This window comes from Rosa rugosa, chromosome 1 (assembly GCF_958449725.1).
Source record: "Rosa rugosa chromosome 1, drRosRugo1.1, whole genome shotgun sequence".
Taxonomy (NCBI): Eukaryota; Viridiplantae; Streptophyta; class Magnoliopsida; order Rosales; family Rosaceae; genus Rosa; species Rosa rugosa.
In genome coordinates this window covers 55,457,690-55,479,582 of record NC_084820.1, presented here as the reverse complement: position 1 = coordinate 55,479,582, position 21,893 = coordinate 55,457,690, and the positions used below count along the sequence as shown (strand labels likewise).

Here is a 21,893-nt window from a genome sequence, read left to right as displayed (position 1 = left end):
AAAAATGGATGGGGCATCATCAAGCAGCTCTCATCCTAATATTTCTGATGATCATCATTTGGTTGATGATTTCTACTTCTCAGCTCTACATGATGACCAAGAAGTATTTCCCATCTCTGATGAGAAATATGCCCAAGAGTTGCAGCTTCAAGAGGCCCTCATGTCCTCTGCACTCTCTTTCAGAGTCCCAATTAGTAATGAACAAGTTGCAGTGGAAACACCCTTTGAAATACTAAAGGGACAATCTTCTAGCTCTGGAAGTTTCTGCATGATCTGTATGGATGTGAAGCCAAGTGGAGAAATGTTCACAAACAATGGCTGCAACCACTCATTCTGCACCGATTGCATTGGAAGGTATGTTGGGACTAAGATTCAGGAGAGCATTTCAATGGTGAAGTGTCCTGATGTGAAATGCAAAGGGGTATTGGAGCCAGTGGCGGACGCACAGTGGGACGAGTGGGGGCAGCTGCCCCCACTGAGCTTTTGACATTTGGCAACTGAGCATTTTATATATATATATATATATATGTATATATATATATATATATATATGTATATATATATTGACATATGCAACTGAGCTGCCCCCACTGAGCTTCCAGAGATGTTTCCTTTCTAATATATATGTATATATATATATATATATTGACATATGCAACCGTGCATCTCACCAAATCTCTATCATTCATATATACTTTTATATATGCAAAGGCTAACCCCTTTCCCCAGAGTCCCAGACGACCCCAGACATTTTCTTCTTCTGTTTGTTCTACTGAGAATCCCCAAACAACCAAACTCAGTACTCAAACAACCAAACTCAATACTTCCAGTCTTTGATTCGAGTCCGACGTCATCGACTCTTTTAGTTTTCCATATCTGCTCTTCTGCAACTCAGCCTTGGATTGATCATTGATGTATCTTAAAGGTTACTTCTTTATCTTCTAGTTTACTTCCCAAATATATGACTTTGTTGATTAGATTAAGTTACTCTGTTTTTATGAAAATTGCAGTTGTGAAAGATTAAAGATGGAGAGATTCTTTAAACGAACATCAAATGAGTTATCATCACCCCTCATAGAGAGTGAAAGATCAAAACAGAGTCGGGTAGAAATTGATTTGGCTAATCTTCCTTCTGATGCTAGAGAAAGAACTAAAATTTAAGATTATCATCCCAATCTTAGGGATCAAATTAGAAGAGAGTATCTGCTAAGAGGTCCTTGTCAGCCTAGAAATCATCAGTTTGTCCAAACACAGTGCGGAGAAGGGAAACGAAGGTTTGTCTCTGATTGGTTTAATGACTTCCCTAATTGGTTAGAATATAGCGTAGCCAAAGATGCTGCATTTTGTTTGTGCTGCTATCTGTTCAAATCAAATGTTGGTGAGCAAGGAGGAGGTGATTGTTTTACTGGTATTGGTTTTCAAAATTGGAAGAAAAAAGAAAGATTGCATGATCAAAACCTGCCCCCAGTGATATATATTCCTGCGTCCGCCACTGATTGGAGCCCCAGTCATGTAGGTCATTTATTCCTCAGCAAGTGTTTGAAAGATGGGAAAGTGCTCTTTGTGAGTCCTTTGTTTTGGGTTCACAGAAATTTTACTGCCCTTTTAAGGACTGCTCAGCGATGCTTGTGGATGATGGAGGGGAAGTTGTGACTGCTTCGGAGTGCCCCAACTGCCGGAGACTCTTTTGTGCTCAATGCAGGGTTGTGTGGCATGCAGGGATTGATTGTAGTGAGTTTCAGAGGTTGAGTAGGGATGAAAGAGGGATGGAAGATATCATGGTGATGGAACTTGCTAAGAAACAGCAATGGAGGAGATGCCCAAGGTGCAAGTTCTATGTGGAGAAGACTGCTGGCTGCTCACACATTACTTGCAGGTTAGCATTTAATATATCGTTCGTACGTATCTTATATATCATTAGATTGTCGATTTGAATACGAATATCTTTATAACATGTAACAGGCAGTATTCTGATTTGTTCTTTCTAATAGGTGTGGATTCGAATTTTTCTATGGCTGTGGATCCAATTGGAGTAATTGCCATGGATGTAGAGCGAACTGAGAACTTGAAAGGTCAATGATGTACTTGGTTTGATGACGCAGTGGAAACCATTCCAGTATTGAGAATTTTAAGGAGTAACTATCTTCTTTGTCTTGACCCGTTTCATGATTTAATTATTTTAATTGTTGTTTTTCCTATTAAATGACCAAGATTACATAACAATCAAGGTCGGGATAAGTTATAAGCCAAGAGGGTGCCTCAGCTTCCCATGAACAACATCAATTACAACTCAAAAGCAAATCTACTCATCTTATCCTGCTGATCTTCTGCTTATACATTAGCACAAAAAGCCATGACCGAGCACAAAATTAACAGTAAAAATCCGACAAAGGATTTTACAATATCCCAGTTGAAAAAAAAAACTAACAGAAAAGAAAAGCAAACAACCGCAAATATATTCACGTTCATGAATGACGAAAGAGTAACAAAGTCAGGAGTCAGGACTATGACAATCCAGCTACATATTGTTCATATTGGTATTATTATTGTTCATAAAATTCTCACCCATGACAACTCTACCATCCATTAGCGACGTATAGCTGCATGGAAGATTCATAATCTTCTGCTGAGCTCTCCTCTCCACATCACTCTTCAGCCTATGCAACGCCTCAGAGTAACTCTCCAACTCCTTCGGATTTTGATCTATCATCTCCTCCTCCCACCACAACTCGGCAGGTCCCGCCACTGCCGCCACCTGTTTCCTCTGCTGTATCATCACCGCCAGCTTCTTCTCCTCCTCCAGCTGCCTCCGGGCCTCTAATAACTGCTGCCTCAGCTTTGCCAAATTGGCCGAGTTCACGGCGTCGTTTTTGTTGCGACGATCCGGCTCTCTTGCTGCTTGAGGGTTGCTCTCTGCAAGGTAACGGTGGATGACGGCGTCGCAACTGGAGCTGCCGAAACCGAACATCCTGCCATTGCCGGAGACTACTATCGCTGCGGTTTCTGCGCCGGTCAAGAGGCTCAGTTCGGCTGCCTTGTTGAAAAGGCCCTTCTTGCGCTTCGAGAAGGTGACATGGCGGTTGCTGGCTGCTTCCACCTTCTTGATTTCCACCCTTCTTCGGCCTTTGGTTTTCTTCACCGGCGGTGGCAGTACATTGTTATTATTCGATTCATCCACAGGGGAAAGCAGTACATTGTTATTGTTTGGTTCAGCCATGACTCAAAACTCAGTAAAGGAAGTACAAAATTCTGTAAAGAAAGTAGTATCAAGTTATAAATATAATAGGAAGTATCTTATACCTTACAATTATGAAATAGGAATATTATTTAGGTGTGTACTTAATAGGAAATAATTTGATTCCTAAATATTTGGGTAAAGATATGACGATCTCTAATTGCTCATAAAAAGATACTGCAATTTTTTGTCATAAATTTTACTTAGCCTTAAAATTAAGAAATTAATTACGATTCTCCTTTAGTTTCTCTACCTCGTTTCCTTTTCTTGAATTTCAAGCAATTCATGCATTCTTTTTATGTGAATCATTCCAACCCTTTTTTATCTGCCGAAATTTTTATAGCTTTGTATACTTAGCCTTCTGTCTGTCTGTCTTTTTTTTTATATATAAATATCAAAAGAGTAGTGAAACATGGATTAAGGTTATATGTACCAGCTAATTTGGCAAGCTCCTAGTTTATCATAATCAAGGTTCTATGGATCAAAGGTGTTATAATGGTTCTCGATCCCTTTTTTTTTTTTTTTTGGTCTGAAAAACTGTGTTTAATGGTTCACTCCCACAAATAAAGGCTGAAGTAGTGGTTTAAATATAAACCAATAGCTAGCCAGATCATTCATGTTAAAGAACTATTATAGAAATCGATATATTACGAACCCAATTCACTTATTATGCATGTGATGAATTTAATGAAAATTCACTCTGGATGATGCTTAGCAACCATGTCACGAATAAATTGTCGACCAAAAATGTGCATGCAAGCTTTTTATGTATGATTAGACATTTAGACAAATTTTATAACCCCCTTCAATTTTCATCATTAGAAATTGTCATGATACTCAATCTTAGCAAACTAGATCATATTATGAGTGGATTTGTGGGTTTACATGCGTTCGTGTGTATATATATCTTTACATATCATGAGGTATTGGTGAAAATTAAAAATCAATAAATATAAAAGTATACATAAATAACTTCCTTTATGAAAGTTGTGTTCACGAAATAATATGATTCATAAAATCAGAACTAAAGATATAACAATCTGTAATTAGATTGAGAAAACATATTGTAATCTTTTATCACATAATTTACTTTGCCTTGAAGTTAGGAAATCATCACCCCAAATCTCAAGAAATACTCGTAAAATCTTAATTTGAGCAATATGATTCTTGTTTATTTTCTCCCTCTCTTTTACTTTTCTTGAACTACTCTAATTTAGAAAATAAAGTTTTATAAAATCCAACGAACCTTAGGGACTAGGTTGACAAACTCCACGGTTCACGTTGCATTAGATTCACTTGAATTGAACTCTAATCCGAGTCCAACCTTTGGAAAGTTCAAACTTCTAGTTGAAGTTGGGTTCAAAGAATCATTGGGAACTAATTAATTAGGCTGACCCGTTTGCACCTCCTAATGACCTAACCCTATTGTCTATACTCCAAAAGACCAGCAACCCAGCAAGTAATTAGACCTACTCGGGAAACATGAAAACCCTACGAGGGTGAGAAGAGCATTACATATACAACTATGTCAGGTCCTTAGCAACACATGGGTCATCCCACGGCCCTCAAAATCTGCACTTGACCTCATAATTTGTTTATCTGCTGTCTCCACTTACTTATGGCCCGGGAAATATGGAAATATAACCCTTTGAATTTCCTGTCAATAGAACGAACAAGCTAATAATTGGGGTTCATGTATTGAAATAGATTAACCAAATGGATTCTCACCCTAAGTGTATAGTATATAATTTCCATCGATGCTACGGCGTATAGAAGATGCAAGAAGCTTCAAACATCATGATCCCAGCTTTTTCTTTACTCAATTTAAAGTCCTAAACAAGGTTTCTCTGTTGCAAAAGCGAGATAATACCAGGGGAAAAGGAAAAGCTTTAGTTTTGAAAAAGCCAGGTCTCAATAACCTAGAAAGAAGGTCGCCCTAGAAAGAAGGTCGTTCATGCCTTAATGCCTCTTCTATTCCTTCTCCATCGACCTTTATTTACGATCACTTACCCCACTATCTCAATAATTGCATGAGAACTGTATCCGTCGACGAGTCCCTACCTTGCCTTAGACTTTAGTCTTCACCTTCCTCAGCTTCCCTGTTAATTAATTAAACCGCATATGCATGTCAGTTTCACTGCCTCATGGGGCCGGCCGGGGATCGATCGATCGATCATGCACGTAACCCATACCTCAACTTGCTTCTTTCTTTTACTGTAAGCTTGACATGCATAACGAGTTTCATTATGTAATATACATTGGGTTCGCAGCTTCCAAACTCAATTCTCTACTTTTTATTGGTTCATAAGTAGGCGCAAATCGACTAAATCGGTATGTTTCTCTATATCTTCATTATTATTTTTAATAAATTGACGAATATATGTATCATAGTATAAACTTGAATTCTTGATATACATTATAAACTCAATTTAAATTTGAAAGATATCTGCAATGAATCTTGGCTTGTTCTAGCCTTCTAGGTCAAGAGAGGAGAGAGCATTTACATTCTGTGCTCCTTTTCACTGTCTAGATCAACATCATTGAGAACTTGAAATATTAGTCAATTTCAAATTCAAAGCTATCCCAATACCACACAAAATGATTAGTGTTTTCCACCCGCAAGATGTCCCACATATGCTAGTTTTGGTTGGGATCTTGAAGATGTGAACCAAAAGAGGACATGATCGAGTCATCATCAGCTGTAACCTAGCATGCACATACACCAGAATAGAATGATCAAGATGATGAGGTGACTGTTTTATACATAAGAATATGAAAAGTTGTAATATATAGCAACAGTGTTATATGCTTGTGAAGAACTTATGTTTGTTAAGACATAAGAATATAATGTCAAATCAGTTTTAGGGGATAGAATATATAGAGCTTGAGCTTAATTGCTTAACGTTAATTTATTGCACTGGCTATGAGCTGATCGAGCAGTTCTTTCTTCATCTTTTTTCATGGTTTCTTTTCAATATAACCTTCTTCTTTTTTTGTCCGAATCTTTTCAATATAACCTTGAAAAGCAAGAATAATTTCGTTAGAAAAAAAAAATACAAAAGAGAACCTTCAACGAAAGACATAATATCAAAAAGGAAAATCAAAATCAAAATTCCTAAGCAGCTAAAGAAAGTTAGGCATGTCTAAACCAACAATTAAATTTCAACGGCATGCGCAAGCTAACTTGGTATGGCTTGGCTTAATTTGTTATTGCTTATTGCTCTTTTAATTTTTCCCTATTTGCAAAACTTAAATATACCATCATTCACCATTCTCCCAGTGCAGAAACAAACACAATATCTTACATTGTTAACGCTTAGTTACGTATGATAAATTCTCTCTCTAGCACGCTCATCAATCATATTCGCAAACATCTAATTAATTTAAAATGCATAATGACCATTATAGTAACTCAACATATTTGCTTTCCAGAATCTGAATCATAGTGACATATAGAAGTTGATATGCGACTGTCCTGCCCATGCGGGGTAATTGCATTGCACCTTTTCAGTATTCGGGTTCCACACTTCCACCACAGACATTGATCTCAATTAATTAGGCCAAATTTATATAAACACTGTGGTTAGTTCGCTAATGACAAAATTATGTCCGCTTGATTGGCCCTTTATTTAAGTTAAAGGACTTCAACGTCCATTTTTCCTCTCCCATAGAGCCCACGTAAAATTTATAGCATAACTCGAGTTTTATATGTATAATTATGTAAATGGCCCTCTTTAGTTGCCTGCATTGACTACTTATAGGCAACTTTAATCGAGATCGAGGAAATGTTTCTTTAGTTAAAAAATTCTTTAAAAAGTAAGTAGGTAAGATTATAATCTGAAATTTTGTACTCCTATGGCGGATTTTTTGTAAAAACATTATTTGGTAAAATTTCATATTGTCGTTATCATCAAACAATCAGATTATTCAAATTTTTCGAGAAGATATCAATTTGTGTAAAATGTACGTCATCTGGTTTTATATATATATATATATATATATATATATATATATATATATATGAACATTTCATTGCAAGATCATGAATACAAAATGTGAGAACGATAAAATATGCTGTTATACAAATTATTTCTGACAAAACTCTAGCGCGACAAAAATTTCGCGCAATCATGTTGCAAATTAAGGTTGAGAATTATAAATTATGTTATAAGCTACTAGATTGGAGTCATTAATTATGCACACTATTATCTATACTTAAGAGAAGAGGATTTGTTAGCCAAAATCTAGAATTTTGACAGAAATGACCCTAAAAGATTAATAAACTTTGAGAACTAATTAAATCAGAAGGGTAATTAAGACATTTATAAAATATATTTTTATTAAATAAATAAATAAAGTATCCACAACCCAAAATCTTGTATAGCTAAAACTACAAAAGAACGCGCCCCACGCGCACGAAGAGAGAGAGAGAGAGGCAAACAGTTCAGTTCGTCCAATCTCTCCCGGCCGAACGCCGTCGGCGCTCCCGCCGCTGCGTTCCGGCCTGGGAGAGGATGTTGGTCTGGGGTTGTAGTCCGATTTCTCGGCAGAAGCGCGGTTCATGGCTGGAGACTGGTGGGTCGTCCTTGGCGTGGGCAGATCAATTTCGATCTGTCCTTCCCGGATCATGGCGGGCAGGCAAGGTGCAGATCTAGAGCGCGGCTTGCTGGCGGCGAAACCTGGCATCACTGCTATACGATGGAGATCGGAGCGGTGGTTGAGAACTCGATCTCATGTCAGGGGTGAGGCCGGTGAGGGCCTGGCTCCTTTTGGGATTTAGGGTCGGAGGTTGATCAGGTTCTGGGGTGGCCTGCGATGGGTTGCGGGGTGCGGCGGCGTAGCTATCCTAGGAGGCATCCTGATGCTAGTGGCTGCTGTTGGTGGAGCTTTTTTTGATGGGTTCTGTTGGATGGTGGTGGTTGAAGATGATCGGGTCGGGTTGTGGTCACAAATGTGTGAGTGGTTAGTCAAACCTTCCGGGGAATTGATGTTGGGAAGGCGGCGGCTGCTGCTCGTAGTGTTGGCTAAGTCGTTCCCGGTTTGGCCTGGTGATGGCAGGGTGTTGGCGGAGGTGCGTCTGCCGTTGTGGGGCCTATCTTTTTTCCGAGTTGATGCAAAGTGGATGTATGGTCTTGTGCTCTAGAAGGCTAGGTCTGGGCTCCCGTCGCCAGTTATGCTGCGTTTACTGTTTTGTTTATTGTTTAGTCTTTGGTTGTTGTGGTTGTTATTTTTTGCCTTTGTTTGTCAGTTCTCGAATAAGTCCATACTCTATGGAGTTATGGTTGTCGTCGTGGATTCCGGCAATCGGATTGATTTGGGTTGCTGGCTCGTTGTTAACAGGACCCAGTCCTACTCGGCCTTTGTGTCGGCTTTTTCATTATCAACCTGTGTTGAGGAGAAAGGGAGATCCTGGGATAGCCCGCCCAATAGTGTTCTATTGTGGTCAGTTCCTATTCTAGTAATTGCTACATATTTTGGTCAACTTAGAGCGATCAGCGACATATTTCGATCTTTGTTATTGGATCTATTGACGCGTCAATCTCTCTTTGTTAGAGCGAGGATTTGTGTTGTTAGTCTTTCGGTGTTTGTTCTTTGTTGTAAACCCGGGTTGGGTGCTATAATTGCGTTGTAATTGCAGTTTTATAAATGAAGTTAATTCTAATAAAAAAAAAGTATCCACAACCCAATTTTCTCTCCCATTATATTTTCTCTGCAATAACTAACTCTGATATTTTCTGGATACCCTCTCTGCTAGGGTTTGAGAGAACGTCGCCTCCCATGGGTAGGCGTTTCTGCACCTTCCTCCACCTTCGATGGAGTAAAATTCCGGCGCTTCCCCTGGTGTCACAGATGTCGAGTACGGCCCTTGCCGCCTCTTCCTTTTTTCCATTTTTCTCTAAGAAGTCGAGATCCTTGACCTGTTTTGCGGCGATGGATTTCTTTTCTACCCAAACTGCTTCTAACTGGGGTTTGGAATTGTTCTTGGATCGGCACCCAGGATTGGTGGCGGCTTGGGATCCAGGGACCCCAATGTCGTCTTGGAGGTCAGGATTCGGATTAGTGTGGCTCCAGCAGGTCGGCAGTCAGATCAGTGGTGGAATTATGGTTTGGGGGACCCGAACCAAATATGGGATCCCAGACCTACTGCTTAGTGGTTGAAGGTTGCTGCGCGCTGGGCGATTGGACGGAATATCCCGTCTTGGTTTCAGGTTGTGTCGTGGATCAGGGTGCTACAGCTGGCGGTGGTGTTAGGTCCTCCCAGCGAGGGGTTTTTCCATCTGTGGCGTGGTGGAACGACTGGGCGAGGAGCGCTGGGGCTGGCTGTGGTTGGTGAGGGTGACGTCGTGGGGTTCTTCCACCGGTGACATTTTTCGGCTGCAAGCTGGGGTGCACAGACGTTTGGGTGCCCAGAGAGGAGTTGATGCTAGGGTGCCCATGTGCTTGGGTGACCAAATCAGATCCAAATGGGCTTGGGCTCTTGTCAAGTCTGCTTTGGCAGACTTGATTTGGGTCTCGAGCCAGATTTGGATCCGTATTTGGGATCCGGGTCACTTATAGATTTGGATCTTGGATCCGAGACAGCTGCTCATATTGATCTGCTATTGGTTCTGGTTCTTACGAGTTTGTTTGCTAATTTTTGAGTTTCTGACACCCTCAGTTACTTTTGAACTCCTGGTGAGTGAATCACCTCTCCTACGTGATCATATCACCTGTTACGGTTACGGTTACTATTATATTTACATTGCTCTCGTGACATATGCAGTGCAGCGATGTCGTCCGACATCAAGTCACATGGTTACCTTTCATTTTAGATGCGTCTGTGCGTCTTGTTATCCTTTATTGTTTTCCTACTTTATAGATGCGTTTGTGCATCTTGTTATGCTTTATTGTTTTTCTTTCGATACTTTTGCATCACTCCATGTACTTCTCAGTTTCACTTAATATAGTTTGTCGTCTTTCCCTTCAAAAACTCTGATATTTTCTTTTTATTTTTTGAAAAAATTAATAATAACATGCAGAGTATGTGTGGAGAAAAACTTGTTTATAATTAAGAGATCACTTTCACATGGATACATTTGCTTTAAGCATGATATGGAACTATTAATTCCCCCAAGTTCTGTCTAGGTTATGTTGCTTAAGCCATGAACATGAGTTGATGGGATAGTCTGTATTCTAGGGTTAAAGTCAAAATGTACAAATTAACAAATATAACATCCATTTTGACAAAAAAACAATATAACATCCAAATTAATCTATCACGAAGAAATTATGGTCACGTGCATGCGGTGCATATAACCTAGATAGAGTTTTGGCTGAATGTCTACCTAGCAAAAATTATAGATCGAATAGTGGTCACGTACTATAGGCCGGCCATTATTATTTCACACACCAAAAACAATATTCAATCACATTATTGCAGGGCAAGTCTTGCCGAGAATCATCTTCCCCATAATCATGAACAGTAATTCACCTCTATTATCAATGACAAATTGACAATAACAAAGCAATTATTCATTTATTTGGACCAACAAAAATATTAAGAATTATATCACATTTTTTTTTATGGTAAACAACACGACAAGAAACTAAAGCACAAAACCGGGAGAGGCCCCCCCGCCCAGCTGATCCAAATAGAACGCTAGGGACACAGACTAGGGGAAGCAGAAAAACCAGACCGAAGGGCCAGGATGGCTATGAGCAAGAAATGCGAGCTTATCTGCCACAAAGTTAGCCTCCCTATGCACATGACGGAAAACAACAGTGTGAAACTTCCGAGCTAAACTAAGAATGTCTTGCACCAACACCCGGATACGCCAAGGAGTAGAAGCACGACCTTGCAGGCAATCGATTAACAGCTAGTTGCAACATTAATCAAGTAAAATTTAAAGATCAATTTTTGTTTCTATTTTCAAAAGGAATATATATTCAAACTTAAATTAACCTAAATAAGCATTGTTGTAGACTCGAGGAGTGCACAACAGTAAGGATTAAATAATAAGGTTAAAAGAAGAAGAAAAATCTACTGTACATTAACATGCATATTACATATCAGTACATCAAATATAGACGAACTTTACATAGTAGTGGACAAGTTCCCTATAGTCGTAGACTAGCTCATCAGAATTAGATTAAGCATGACCACTTGGCTAGTTCTGTATCGAATTTATATACTTAATGTATTGATACATCGATACATCAATCTATTGTAGACGATCTCGAAAGAAAAATCCAAGTTAGAGCGAACTAAAAAAAATACATGTATTACATAAGCTGAGACTAATTACAATGAAGATCATATCTTGAAAAAAAAAAAAATTAATAGCCAAAAACTATGCTAGTAACAATTGAAAACAATCAAATGAGTGGAAGCTAAACTCTATATCCCCAAAAATGATAAAGTAATATGGGGTTCACATCTAAAACCAACATTGTCATCGATCATCTTGAAACTGATAAAGTAATCTGAGTTTCACATCCAAAACCAATTGACAATGGATGAAGTGACCCAAACACTTATAAACCCATAAGTAAAGTTATATTTTTCCAATGTGGGAGTTATATTTATACACATTCTCAACACACCCCTGCACGTGTGGCGATTTTTCAAGCCATACACGTGGACAAGTTATATTGGGTGACGTCGCTGAAACCAAACCATGTTGGTAACCTGCTATGATACAATGATAAAATAATCTGGGGTTCACATCCAAAACCAATTGGCAATGAATGGAGTCGTCCAAACCCTTATAAACGCATAAGCAAAGTTATATTTTTCCAATATGAGAGTTATATTTATACACATTCTCAACAGAAACTTTGTAAGCCAACAACTAGAGAGAAGGAGGCAAAAAGTTTTGCACAATGGCCCTGAATCACCGCAAAGTCAACACATTATATCTAAGCAAAGTCCACTTATTCCGAAGAAGCTCCTACAAAGACCCCGCGTAGCAATAAAGGGCCGGAGAGAATCCGACATATGGAGCCATCCTGGAGAGTGATGAAGATGAAGACTGTCCTTACCAGGTATAACGTAGAAACACCAATAGAAGCCGACGGCTCTAGGGTATTGACTTCCATATAGGGTTTGCAATAGGACAAGTCGTAGCTTTAGGGCTATTGGTTTTAGAAGTCATAAAATTCTTTATTAAAACTTTAATCTAGTTAAACTTTAACTTCCTTATATCAAATCTCTTGACTTCGGAGGATTTGAAAGAAGAGAAAATTATGTGATCCCCAAGGTATCTATAGGCTTCCTTTCGGAGCATGCATGGAACCATCAAATGATTAGACATAATCTATGTATCACTGTGCTACTACCACAAACTCTTTATCTAGCTTTTGATGGTAGAGGGAGGATATGTAATGACCATTTCTGGCTTTCGATGAATGATAGTCGCCCTATTTAGATTTGTTCAAAAAATAAAGCTATTTGTCAAAAAAAAAAAAAAAAAAAAAAAAACTTTAAAGCTAGCATTTTATGTTCAATTATTTTCTTTCATCTACTTCTCCTTTCTAATAACGTCGATATTGATTTCGCCATTATACACACAAGACCTAATATAAGCTGTGCTGGAATCCCAAACTGTAGTATATAAAATACATTTAAAAAGTAAGTTGCTAAATTACTTTTATCAGCCATTAATTGTAACCTACCTACATGCAGTATGCATTAAGTTAAGTTTTGTCTTGGTGAATGTTGTTAACTGGAGTGTCAGTGCAATACACGGAAAGGATGACAGACTCTAAATTCTTCTCTCCGGCGGTGTAAGTGAACCAGCAAATTCAGTAGATCTCAGCCGTTAGTATTTATAGACAATTTTCTTTCTAAAAACCAAAAAATATACTTGATGTTATCCGGTCATTCATTCTTGTTGGTGTAAGTACATGTCGGTACAAATGCTCTTTCCTCATAAAATGACAAAAGCAATAGAGTTCAATTAGGTGACTAGTTTCAAGGAGGAAGAAAAAGAATGGAGAGATTAGTATTTTGATGTTTATTGGCAATTTAAATTTCGTTTTTATTGAGTCTAAAATAACTAATTATTTTGACCTCAGTGGAGTTTGATCGATAGAACGATACTAGAGTGAAATATATATTCAAACATCAGCTAGTCGAATTATCATCAGTTTTGCGAGCCTTATCTATTACACGAGTCACGAGTCGTGTGACCAAGTTCTACATTAAAAAGAAAAATAGAGGGATTAGGATTTTGGTGAATGGTGATTAATTAGGCCTAATAGAGTACAATTACACAATCCCACGTGTGGGGTTTGGCGCCATTTTTGTGCATAGAATCATGTGTAGAAGAAAATGATGAATCGTTAATAACAAAGCGAGTAGAGACACAAACACGTGTGCCCCCCTCCTCAGCTTTTTATTAACTGTGTCTGGTCCCACTTCCCCCACTCTATCAAATTAGATTTTTACCGTCCTACGTTAAAATATCTAAATAAATTTCCCAACTTCCAACGCAAAATCACACGTAAGCCAACACTTATTTCTACCGTCCAGAATCAGTGACACGGACCCAATTCCATAAAATCATATAACCTAAACTATATTATTATTCCTATTTTTATTGGGAAGAAATAAATGACAAAGAAAATAAAACAGAATACATACAGATTGAAGATTCCAGTTTGTCTTTGTCCTGTTAAAATTTGATGTCATACGCCCAGAATACTTACCTCACCCCAAGATCTCACTGTTCTGATTTTTTATTATTTTCTAATAACATTTTTCTTACCAAAAAAGAAGACTGTAACTGGGTTATGTGCAACAGTGTTTTGTTTATAATTTGCCAGTTGCCCAGTTGCATGAAATGTCCTCATGTTTTTCAAGAAATTATTCCCTTGACAGAAGTAAATTTTAAAGTAACTTTCCACCCAAGAACACTATAGAGACAAAACACAGTGTAAGTGAAAAAAAAAAAAAAAAAAAAAACCTCACAAAATTGGTTCAAATTCAAACACTCACTATACTCATCACACTATATACAGTGGTACTAGTTCAGCTAGTACAGTCCTTAATGCACTAGTCTCAGAATTTCAATTTGAACTATGGAGATGGAGAAGAAGCTCAACTAGTCAAGTCCACCACCCACCACTTTCACTCTAGCTTTATTAAAGTTAATAGTTTTTCAGTCCATAAAAGTGAATAACTTGCAGAGTGTACACCACCACTCACTCTATCTTCCTCTCAAGTCTCACCAATGTCTCTCTCTATCTCCATCCCTATCTTCTTCTTCTTCTTCTTCCTAGCTTCAGCTTCTTCAGATTCCAAGACCTTCATAGTCCAAGTCCAACCTGATTCCAAGCCCTCAGTCTTCCCAACCCATAAACACTGGTATGAGTCTTCACTGTCCTCACTATCTTCTGAACCCACACCGTTGATACATACTTACAACACAGTCTTCCATGGCTTCTCTGCCAAGCTCTCTCCTTCCCAAGCCCAAAAGCTCCAGTCTTTGCCTCATGTTTTGGCTCTCATTCCCGAGCAAGTGCGCCGCCTCCACACCACTCGCTCGCCGGAGTTCCTCGGCCTCCGGTCCACTGACACTGCTGGGCTTCTCAAAGAATCGGACTTTGGTTCGGATCTCGTGATCGGAGTTATTGATACCGGAGTTTGGCCCGAGAGGCAGAGCTTCAACGACCACGACCTTAGTCCGGTTCCGTCCAAATGGAAGGGCCAGTGCGTCGCCGGAGAGAACTTTCTGGCCAGCTCGTGTAACCGCAAGCTCATCGGAGCGAGGTACTTCTGCGGCGGGTACGAGTCCACCAACGGCAAGATGAACCAGACTACGGAGTTTCGATCTCCCAGAGACACTGACGGCCACGGCACTCACACCGCCTCCATCGCCGCCGGCCGTTACGTCTTTCCGGCATCTACTCTCGGCTATGCTAAAGGCGTCGCCGCCGGCATGGCTCCCAAGGCCCGGCTAGCAGCCTACAAGGTCTGCTGGAACGCCGGCTGTTACGACTCTGACATTCTCGCCGCCTTCGACTCTGCCGTCGCCGACGGATGCGACGTCGTCTCCCTCAGCGTCGGAGGGGTCGTTGTCCCCTACTACCTTGACGCCATTGCCATCGGAGCCTTTGGAGCCTCAGACGCCGGAGTATTCGTCTCGGCCTCCGCCGGAAATGGCGGCCCCGGTGGGCTCACGGTTACCAATGTGGCTCCATGGGTCACCACCGTCGGCGCCGGAACAATCGACCGTGACTTCCCTGCTGATGTTAAGCTCGGCAACGGCAGAATCATCCCTGGCATGAGTGTTTATGGCGGGCCGGGTCTCCCCCCGGGTCGGATGTTCCCGTTAGTTTACGCCGGCAGCGAAGGCGGTGATGGGTACTCCTCTTCTCTATGCCTAGAAGGTTCTCTTGACCAAAGGCTGGTGAAGAACAAGATAGTTGTTTGCGACAGAGGAATCAATTCAAGAGCTGCAAAAGGTGAGGTGGTGAAGAAAGCCGGAGGCGTTGGCATGATTCTTGCAAATGGTGTCTTCGACGGTGAAGGACTAGTAGCCGACTGCCACGTCTTACCTGCCACCGCCGTCGCTGCTTCCACCGGTGACGAAATAAGACAGTACATAACAGCTGCGTCCAAGTCCAAATCACCGCCAACAGCTACCATTTTGTTCAAGGGTACTCGAATCCGTGTCAAACCAGCACCGGTAGTTGCCTCATTTTCGGCCCGTGGCCCCAACCCGGAAGCGCCGGAAATACTGAAGCCGGATGTGATAGCACCTGGACTGAACATACTTGCAGCTTGGCCGGATAAAGTGGGGCCATCAGGCATTCCTTCGGATAAGAGAACCACCGAGTTCAACATTCTTTCGGGTACGTCAATGGCTTGCCCACACGTTTCGGGTCTGGCCGCCTTGTTGAAGGCGGCCCACCCGGAATGGAGTCCGGCTGCTATTAGATCGGCTCTAATGACGACAGCCTACACCATCGACAATAGAGGCGAGACGATGCTTGACGAGTCTAGTGGGAATACTTCGACAGTTATGGACTTTGGGGCTGGCCATGTCCATCCGCAAAAGGCAATGGACCCTGGATTGGTTTACGACATAAGTTCATCCGATTATGTCGATTTCTTGTGTAATTCCAATTACACGACTAAGAACATCCAGGTGATCACTAGGAAAGTAGCAAATTGCAATGGGGCAAAGAGGGCAGGCCATTCGGGGAATCTGAATTACCCATCATTGTCTGTGGTTTTCCAGCAATACGGAAAGCGAAAGATGTCTACGCATTTTATTCGGACGGTCACAAATGTCGGGGACCCGAAATCGGTTTATCAGGTGACGATCAGGCCACCCCGGGGAATGTCGGTGACAGTGAAGCCGGAGAAGCTTGCGTTTAGGAGGGTGGGGCAGAAATTGAGCTTCCTTGTGAGGGTTCAAGCTAGGGAAGTCAAGCTTTCTCCTGGAAGTAGTAGCATGAAGAGTGGGTCTGTACTGTGGTCAGATGGGAAACACACTGTGACTAGTCCTGTGGTTGTGACAATGCAACAACCTCTAGTTTAGTTCAATGGTGTTTGTGCTTGTGTGTGTGAGAAATGGAGAGAGAGAGGGCTTTTGGGTTTTGGGTGTTAGGAATTTTGCACTACTCTCCTTAAGAGGAATTTTGCACTATCCTTGTTACAGAAGGTTCATCAGTCTCTATGTCTATGTATGTATAATGAGAGTGTATTTTCAAAGTTTTCCGATGCAGAAAACTGGTGGGGGTGGGGGTGGGGTTGGTTTTGTAATGCACAGTCAGAGGTGGGCATATCTGTGTTGTTATTGTACCTTGTAAGATTAAGAGATGAAAAAGATGGTTTTTTCTCTTGTGTAATTTACACCTCTGATTAATCTGTTAGTAATTTACACCTCTGATTGATCTCTTACTTGGAACTCTGGTTTTGACCAAAGAAAAAACTTGGAACTCCGTTTACGGTGTTTACCGGTTGGTTTGAAATGCAGACGATTGTGTTCCAGTAATGTGCTCTAAACGTTGAGGTAATGACAAGGACTAGAGGACAAGATTCATGTGGGGTAGTTGAAGCAGTAGATCTGTCAAGTTCATGGTTTAGGGTCCTTTTGTTTGGTCTTATAAAGATGGCGGGGAGGGCGCTGCAAGGGACTCTCCAAGATGAGCTCATTCTAGTACTGCTCTCTCGGAAATCAACTCGTTTTGATGAGTTTTCAAGTGAGATCTTTTGTAATCGCACTCTCGTATAAACAAAGCTTGACGTCAGAATTATCATCGCTGCTGCTACAGCTGCACTGTCGCCTAAACAAAGCATATCTTAAGAGTTCTAATGGAATTATGGTGTATTATTATTGCTGGTATGTTCGCATCTGAACTCACGCTTCATTAACCGCATGGCGTGCCCAAGCTACGTGTATGGACTTTGTGTGTAGATACCACACAAAGTACATGTCTACATACTTGATGGGGTTAAATTATTTCATATCAAGATCTATTATTGCCCGATAATCAAGATTACATCTTTCTAATACTGCTCAATAGTCAAATTCCTTTTGACTTAGGAACAAGTTTGAAATCTGCACAAAAAGACTCCAAGAAGGCAAGAACAATTTGTTCTGTTTGATATCGACATATGCATGCCTAGTGATACCAACCAACACGCCAGTTGTCTGCTGGGATCTTTCCATAATCAATTAGACCCGATCCAAATTAAAGCAAAGCACCTAAATGACCTAATGATCAAAGCTTTTCTGGAACGCCTTTTTAAGCGTTCTTCCGCTTTGGGTTCAGATTCAAATCTCGATCAAACCATTAACACGAGCACTTGTCTGTCTGCAACTGGAACATAATCAATCAGTGCTTTTCTCTTCGAAAGGTACTTAATATCAAAGCAACCAACTTAGCTGGAAAAATGAAAATCACTCGTAAGGAAATTGCTTTACTTACAAGGTTTTTATAGCTGGCTATTTTGTTTTTTACTCGACTAGTAAATCATGATGTCGATCCCACGGTCCCATTACTTTTCTTTCTTCTGCAAAAACCAGAAAGCAAGCCCGATTCAAAATCTTGTTTGAATCACAAGCAGGAAGTATAGCTGTTCATCTGCTTTGTTATTTTCCCATGCTGTCAAGTAGATATAGAACTAGACTTGCATGGGGTTTGTTTGTGTTAACAATTTGATCCACAAACTGGCAAAATCCACAGGTGTTGATATTGGAGGGATTAATGCTTCCAAAATCTCAAGTCAATAAGTTGCAGAGCATTACATATAAGCCTAAATATGTAGGACATGGATTGAGTCGGGTTCACATGTCAATTTCTCAAGTAACTCTCCAAAGGTGAACATTTTTATTTAATCATCCATTTACCTTATTTTTCTGGACTAGTGTAACACTACGCTAGGGAATTAGGGATGACTACTTGCTAACATTAATTCGGGTCTGAGTGATATTATTTTCACCCTAGTTAGTAATTTTTCGTATTATACGTGAATAAAATATGTATTTACTTTTTTTTTTTTAAATACTTTCGTACTTTGTATTTTTGAAAGAAACTCGTTAAATTTCCCGTACTTTTGAAGACAAAAGTATTATACACGATTTTTTCGTTTTTTTTTTCCGTATTTTACACATATTATTGAACAAAAATGAATATAAACTAATATTTTTAATTAAAAATTTTAATTATTTAATTAATTAAAAATATTTTGCCGAACTTTTCAACGAACTATTGGATAAAATGTCTGAATAATACACGTATTTATTTTTTGCGTACTATACACGTCCCGTTTTTTACTAACTATGATCTTCACTAATTAGTAAAAACTCTTGCATGAAACATGTGTCTACAACATTTCTGTTACCAAGTGTTCTCGAACCTAACTAAGGTTTAGTGAGAGATGTTGCATACATCCATTGCATGCAAGTATTTCTAGATAATCAGATTAACATTACTCATCGTAATTTTCTTTCGCTTGTTTGATTTTATAAATAACTATTATTTTTTTCATAGAGTTTGTTTTTTTTTACTTCCCTAATTTTGTTATCTTTACGAATAGTTTTTCTATTGGAACCTCCAAATTTACTCACTGGACCTCTATGCTTTTTACAACTCCTATCAAATTTTCAAATACTAAATTTATTTACTAAACCTCACTGAATTTCCTCAAATAACCTCACTCATATAATTTGCAAACAAACTATTATCTTTAAAACAAAAAACTTAGTTAATTTAATGAATTAATTACCCTATAAATCTTAATTACATATCCATTCCTTAATTAGACAACATAAATTTTTTTTAATAAAAAAAATTAAACACAAGGTATTGAGTTTTAAAAATTAATTTCTAATCAACAAGAAAATAACAATTTCTTTTATCTGCCCACTTATGAATCTTGCCCAAATAACTTTATTATCAAAAAGATGCTCTCTCTTTCTCCCTCGAGTGCAACCCTAAGGTCGTCACCATCGTTGATTGGCGGCGGCGCTACAAACTCCCTGACTCTCGACAGAGAGATTTCTCGGCTACGAAGTGGCCCTGTACCTTGGGTATGGAAGGATGGCTGCGCTGCTCTTTCTACTCATCTCCTTGATGGCCACGGCGGGATTCCACGGTGCTCTTCAAGTTTCGATCGGGTTCATCTCCTTGGGGGATCGAAACCTCAGATGATGGCCATCTGGGCCGTGATGGTGCGTTGCTCCTCGCCTTCAATCTTGCCAGTGACAAGCGGATCAGAGGCGACCGGTGACTGGGTTTGCTCGAGGCTGGCTCTGATGAGCGACAACGGTTTTGCAGGTTTGGGTCTCCTGTGTTTCCCTGCCGGCAAAGGTGGTGGCGGATCCATGACGGCGACATTTTGTGGTGGCGGCCTACCCATGATCACAACGACGGCAATACTGTGGGGGAGATCTTTTTCTCTTCTAGGGTTTGCTTCCGTGGGCTTGGTTGGGCATGGCAATGGGATACGTAGTCATTCTGGGCTTTGGAATGGAACAGGATCAGTTTGGGCTGTATGGATTCAATGGACTTCCTTGTGGGTTAAGGTGAATCAGAGGCTCTCTGTTTGGGAGGTCCTGATGAATGAAGATGGAGTGGATGGCGACAAGTCATCCTCTACTCCAAATGTTGCTTGATTTTTGCTAGGTCGCAAAGATCATGGTCTCTGAGGGTTTTTTATCCTTGCTTCAGAGATCTTTTGGTCTTTGTTAGAAATAATGGTGCGTGAACTTTCTAAAAGGTGGGTGTACTTGGGGTATATTGGGTTCTTGTTCTTGTTTTAGAATAGGAGTCTCAGGGTACTCTGAGAAACGATTCTTTCTGTCGACCCCATAGGGGTGTTTCGTTTTTGTACTGCTTGCTGAATCAATATAATGGGTTGACCTCTTTCAATCAAAAAAAAAAAAAAAAAAAAAACAAGAAAATAACATGAACTATTTTGTGGTTTTTTTTTAACTTTTTTTTCCTTCTATTTTAGCTCTGCAAAAAAAAAAATGAAGATTAATAATTTTTTCTTAATGTTTATTTTATGTATTAATTATTTAAATATTTGTTTAGTTTTTTTAATTGCTAGCTCTTTTTTTTGTTGTTGCAAATATAATGGATAGACTTAGATTTAGGTCATAATATGATTTGTTTTGTTTTCCCTCACCAATATGCGTTCAACATGTATATCATACATTTTTATGTCACATAATCATAGTTTTAATTCTTATTAAATATATATGAATGTTTAATGAGTATGTAGTGAAATTAGAAAATTAAAATAGATAAGAAAAATAATAAATAATGTAATATAATATTATTTAATTGGAAAGTCTATAGAAAATCAATTTAATTTTTTTTGGTATAATTATTGTCCTTAATAGTCATTTTATAGTAGGTTATATATGTCATTTAATAATTCATAATAGAGTGAGGTCAAGTGAGCAGATTTGGAGGTCCCAATAGCAACAATCCTTTACGAACTATCCTCGATTAATTTGAAGGGAACTAATACCTTTTTTGGTGATAAATTGCTTAGATTTCGATATCTTAGTTAGCCTTATCCATATAGTTTGTTCAAATGGCAACAATTGGCACCTACGTGGTGCCATGCGATCATCTACCACAATGTTTTAGGGTAATCTTGTCTTTAATTCATGGTCCTTCAAATCTAGGTTGAAGAATTTCATTATTTTTGTCCTTTTACGTTCTAGATTTTCACAAATTTCATTGATTCAATATACATGTTCATAACCGTTTTGGAGCTTACAATGTCTAATTTCCAATGATATAAAAATTATTCCAAGATTTCCATTGTACAGAGAATCTAAAGCTCAAGGTGACAAGTTTGAAACTGGAAAATCATCCATTTTCATAGAAAAATAGCCTACTTGACATTTGTAACTATATTGACATATTGACCTAGGACGTAACCTCCCACTCATTGTGCCAAACTCAAGTTTGAGGCCCACTAACTAGAACTTAAGGTTATGAGACCCAAATGATTAGTGATTAGTGAGGTCGATATCTACATCCACAAATGACCAACATCGTTAAAGCCCATTAAAACTTCTTCTTTTTTTTTCTTTTTTTTTGAAATAAAGGGCTGGTGCGGCTGCCATCAAGCCTTCATTAACGAAACTGTCAAATACAAGGGAGGGACATTGAGTCTAAACCCCTTGTTTGTCAAAGGCCAATT

At 39.4% G+C, this 21,893-nt stretch overlaps 3 protein-coding genes across 3 annotated transcripts; 2 read left to right on the top strand and 1 right to left on the bottom strand.

Annotated features, from left to right (window-relative positions):
* Positions 1–4: 4 nt before the first annotated feature.
* Positions 5–2,308, top strand: LOC133730838 (E3 ubiquitin-protein ligase RSL1). The gene is made up of 3 exons (XM_062158354.1): positions 5–436; positions 1,509–1,876; positions 1,992–2,308. Exons 1-3 carry the CDS (start codon positions 5–7, stop codon positions 2,059–2,061), a joined length of 870 nt encoding a protein of 289 aa, XP_062014338.1. The 3' UTR covers positions 2,062–2,308.
* A 127-nt stretch (positions 2,309–2,435) lies between these two features.
* LOC133741937 (agamous-like MADS-box protein AGL62) lies at positions 2,436–3,358 on the bottom strand. The gene has a single exon (XM_062169650.1). The coding sequence runs from the start codon at positions 3,215–3,217 to the stop codon at positions 2,519–2,521; it is 699 nt and encodes a 232-aa protein (XP_062025634.1). The 5' UTR covers positions 3,218–3,358; the 3' UTR covers positions 2,436–2,518.
* Positions 3,359–14,285: 10,927 nt separating this feature from the next.
* On the top strand, positions 14,286–17,074 carry LOC133725550 (subtilisin-like protease SBT1.5). Its single transcript, XM_062152839.1, has one exon. It carries the CDS (start codon positions 14,449–14,451, stop codon positions 16,762–16,764), a length of 2,316 nt encoding a protein of 771 aa, XP_062008823.1. The 5' UTR covers positions 14,286–14,448; the 3' UTR covers positions 16,765–17,074.
* The last annotated feature ends 4,819 nt before the right edge of the window (positions 17,075–21,893 follow it).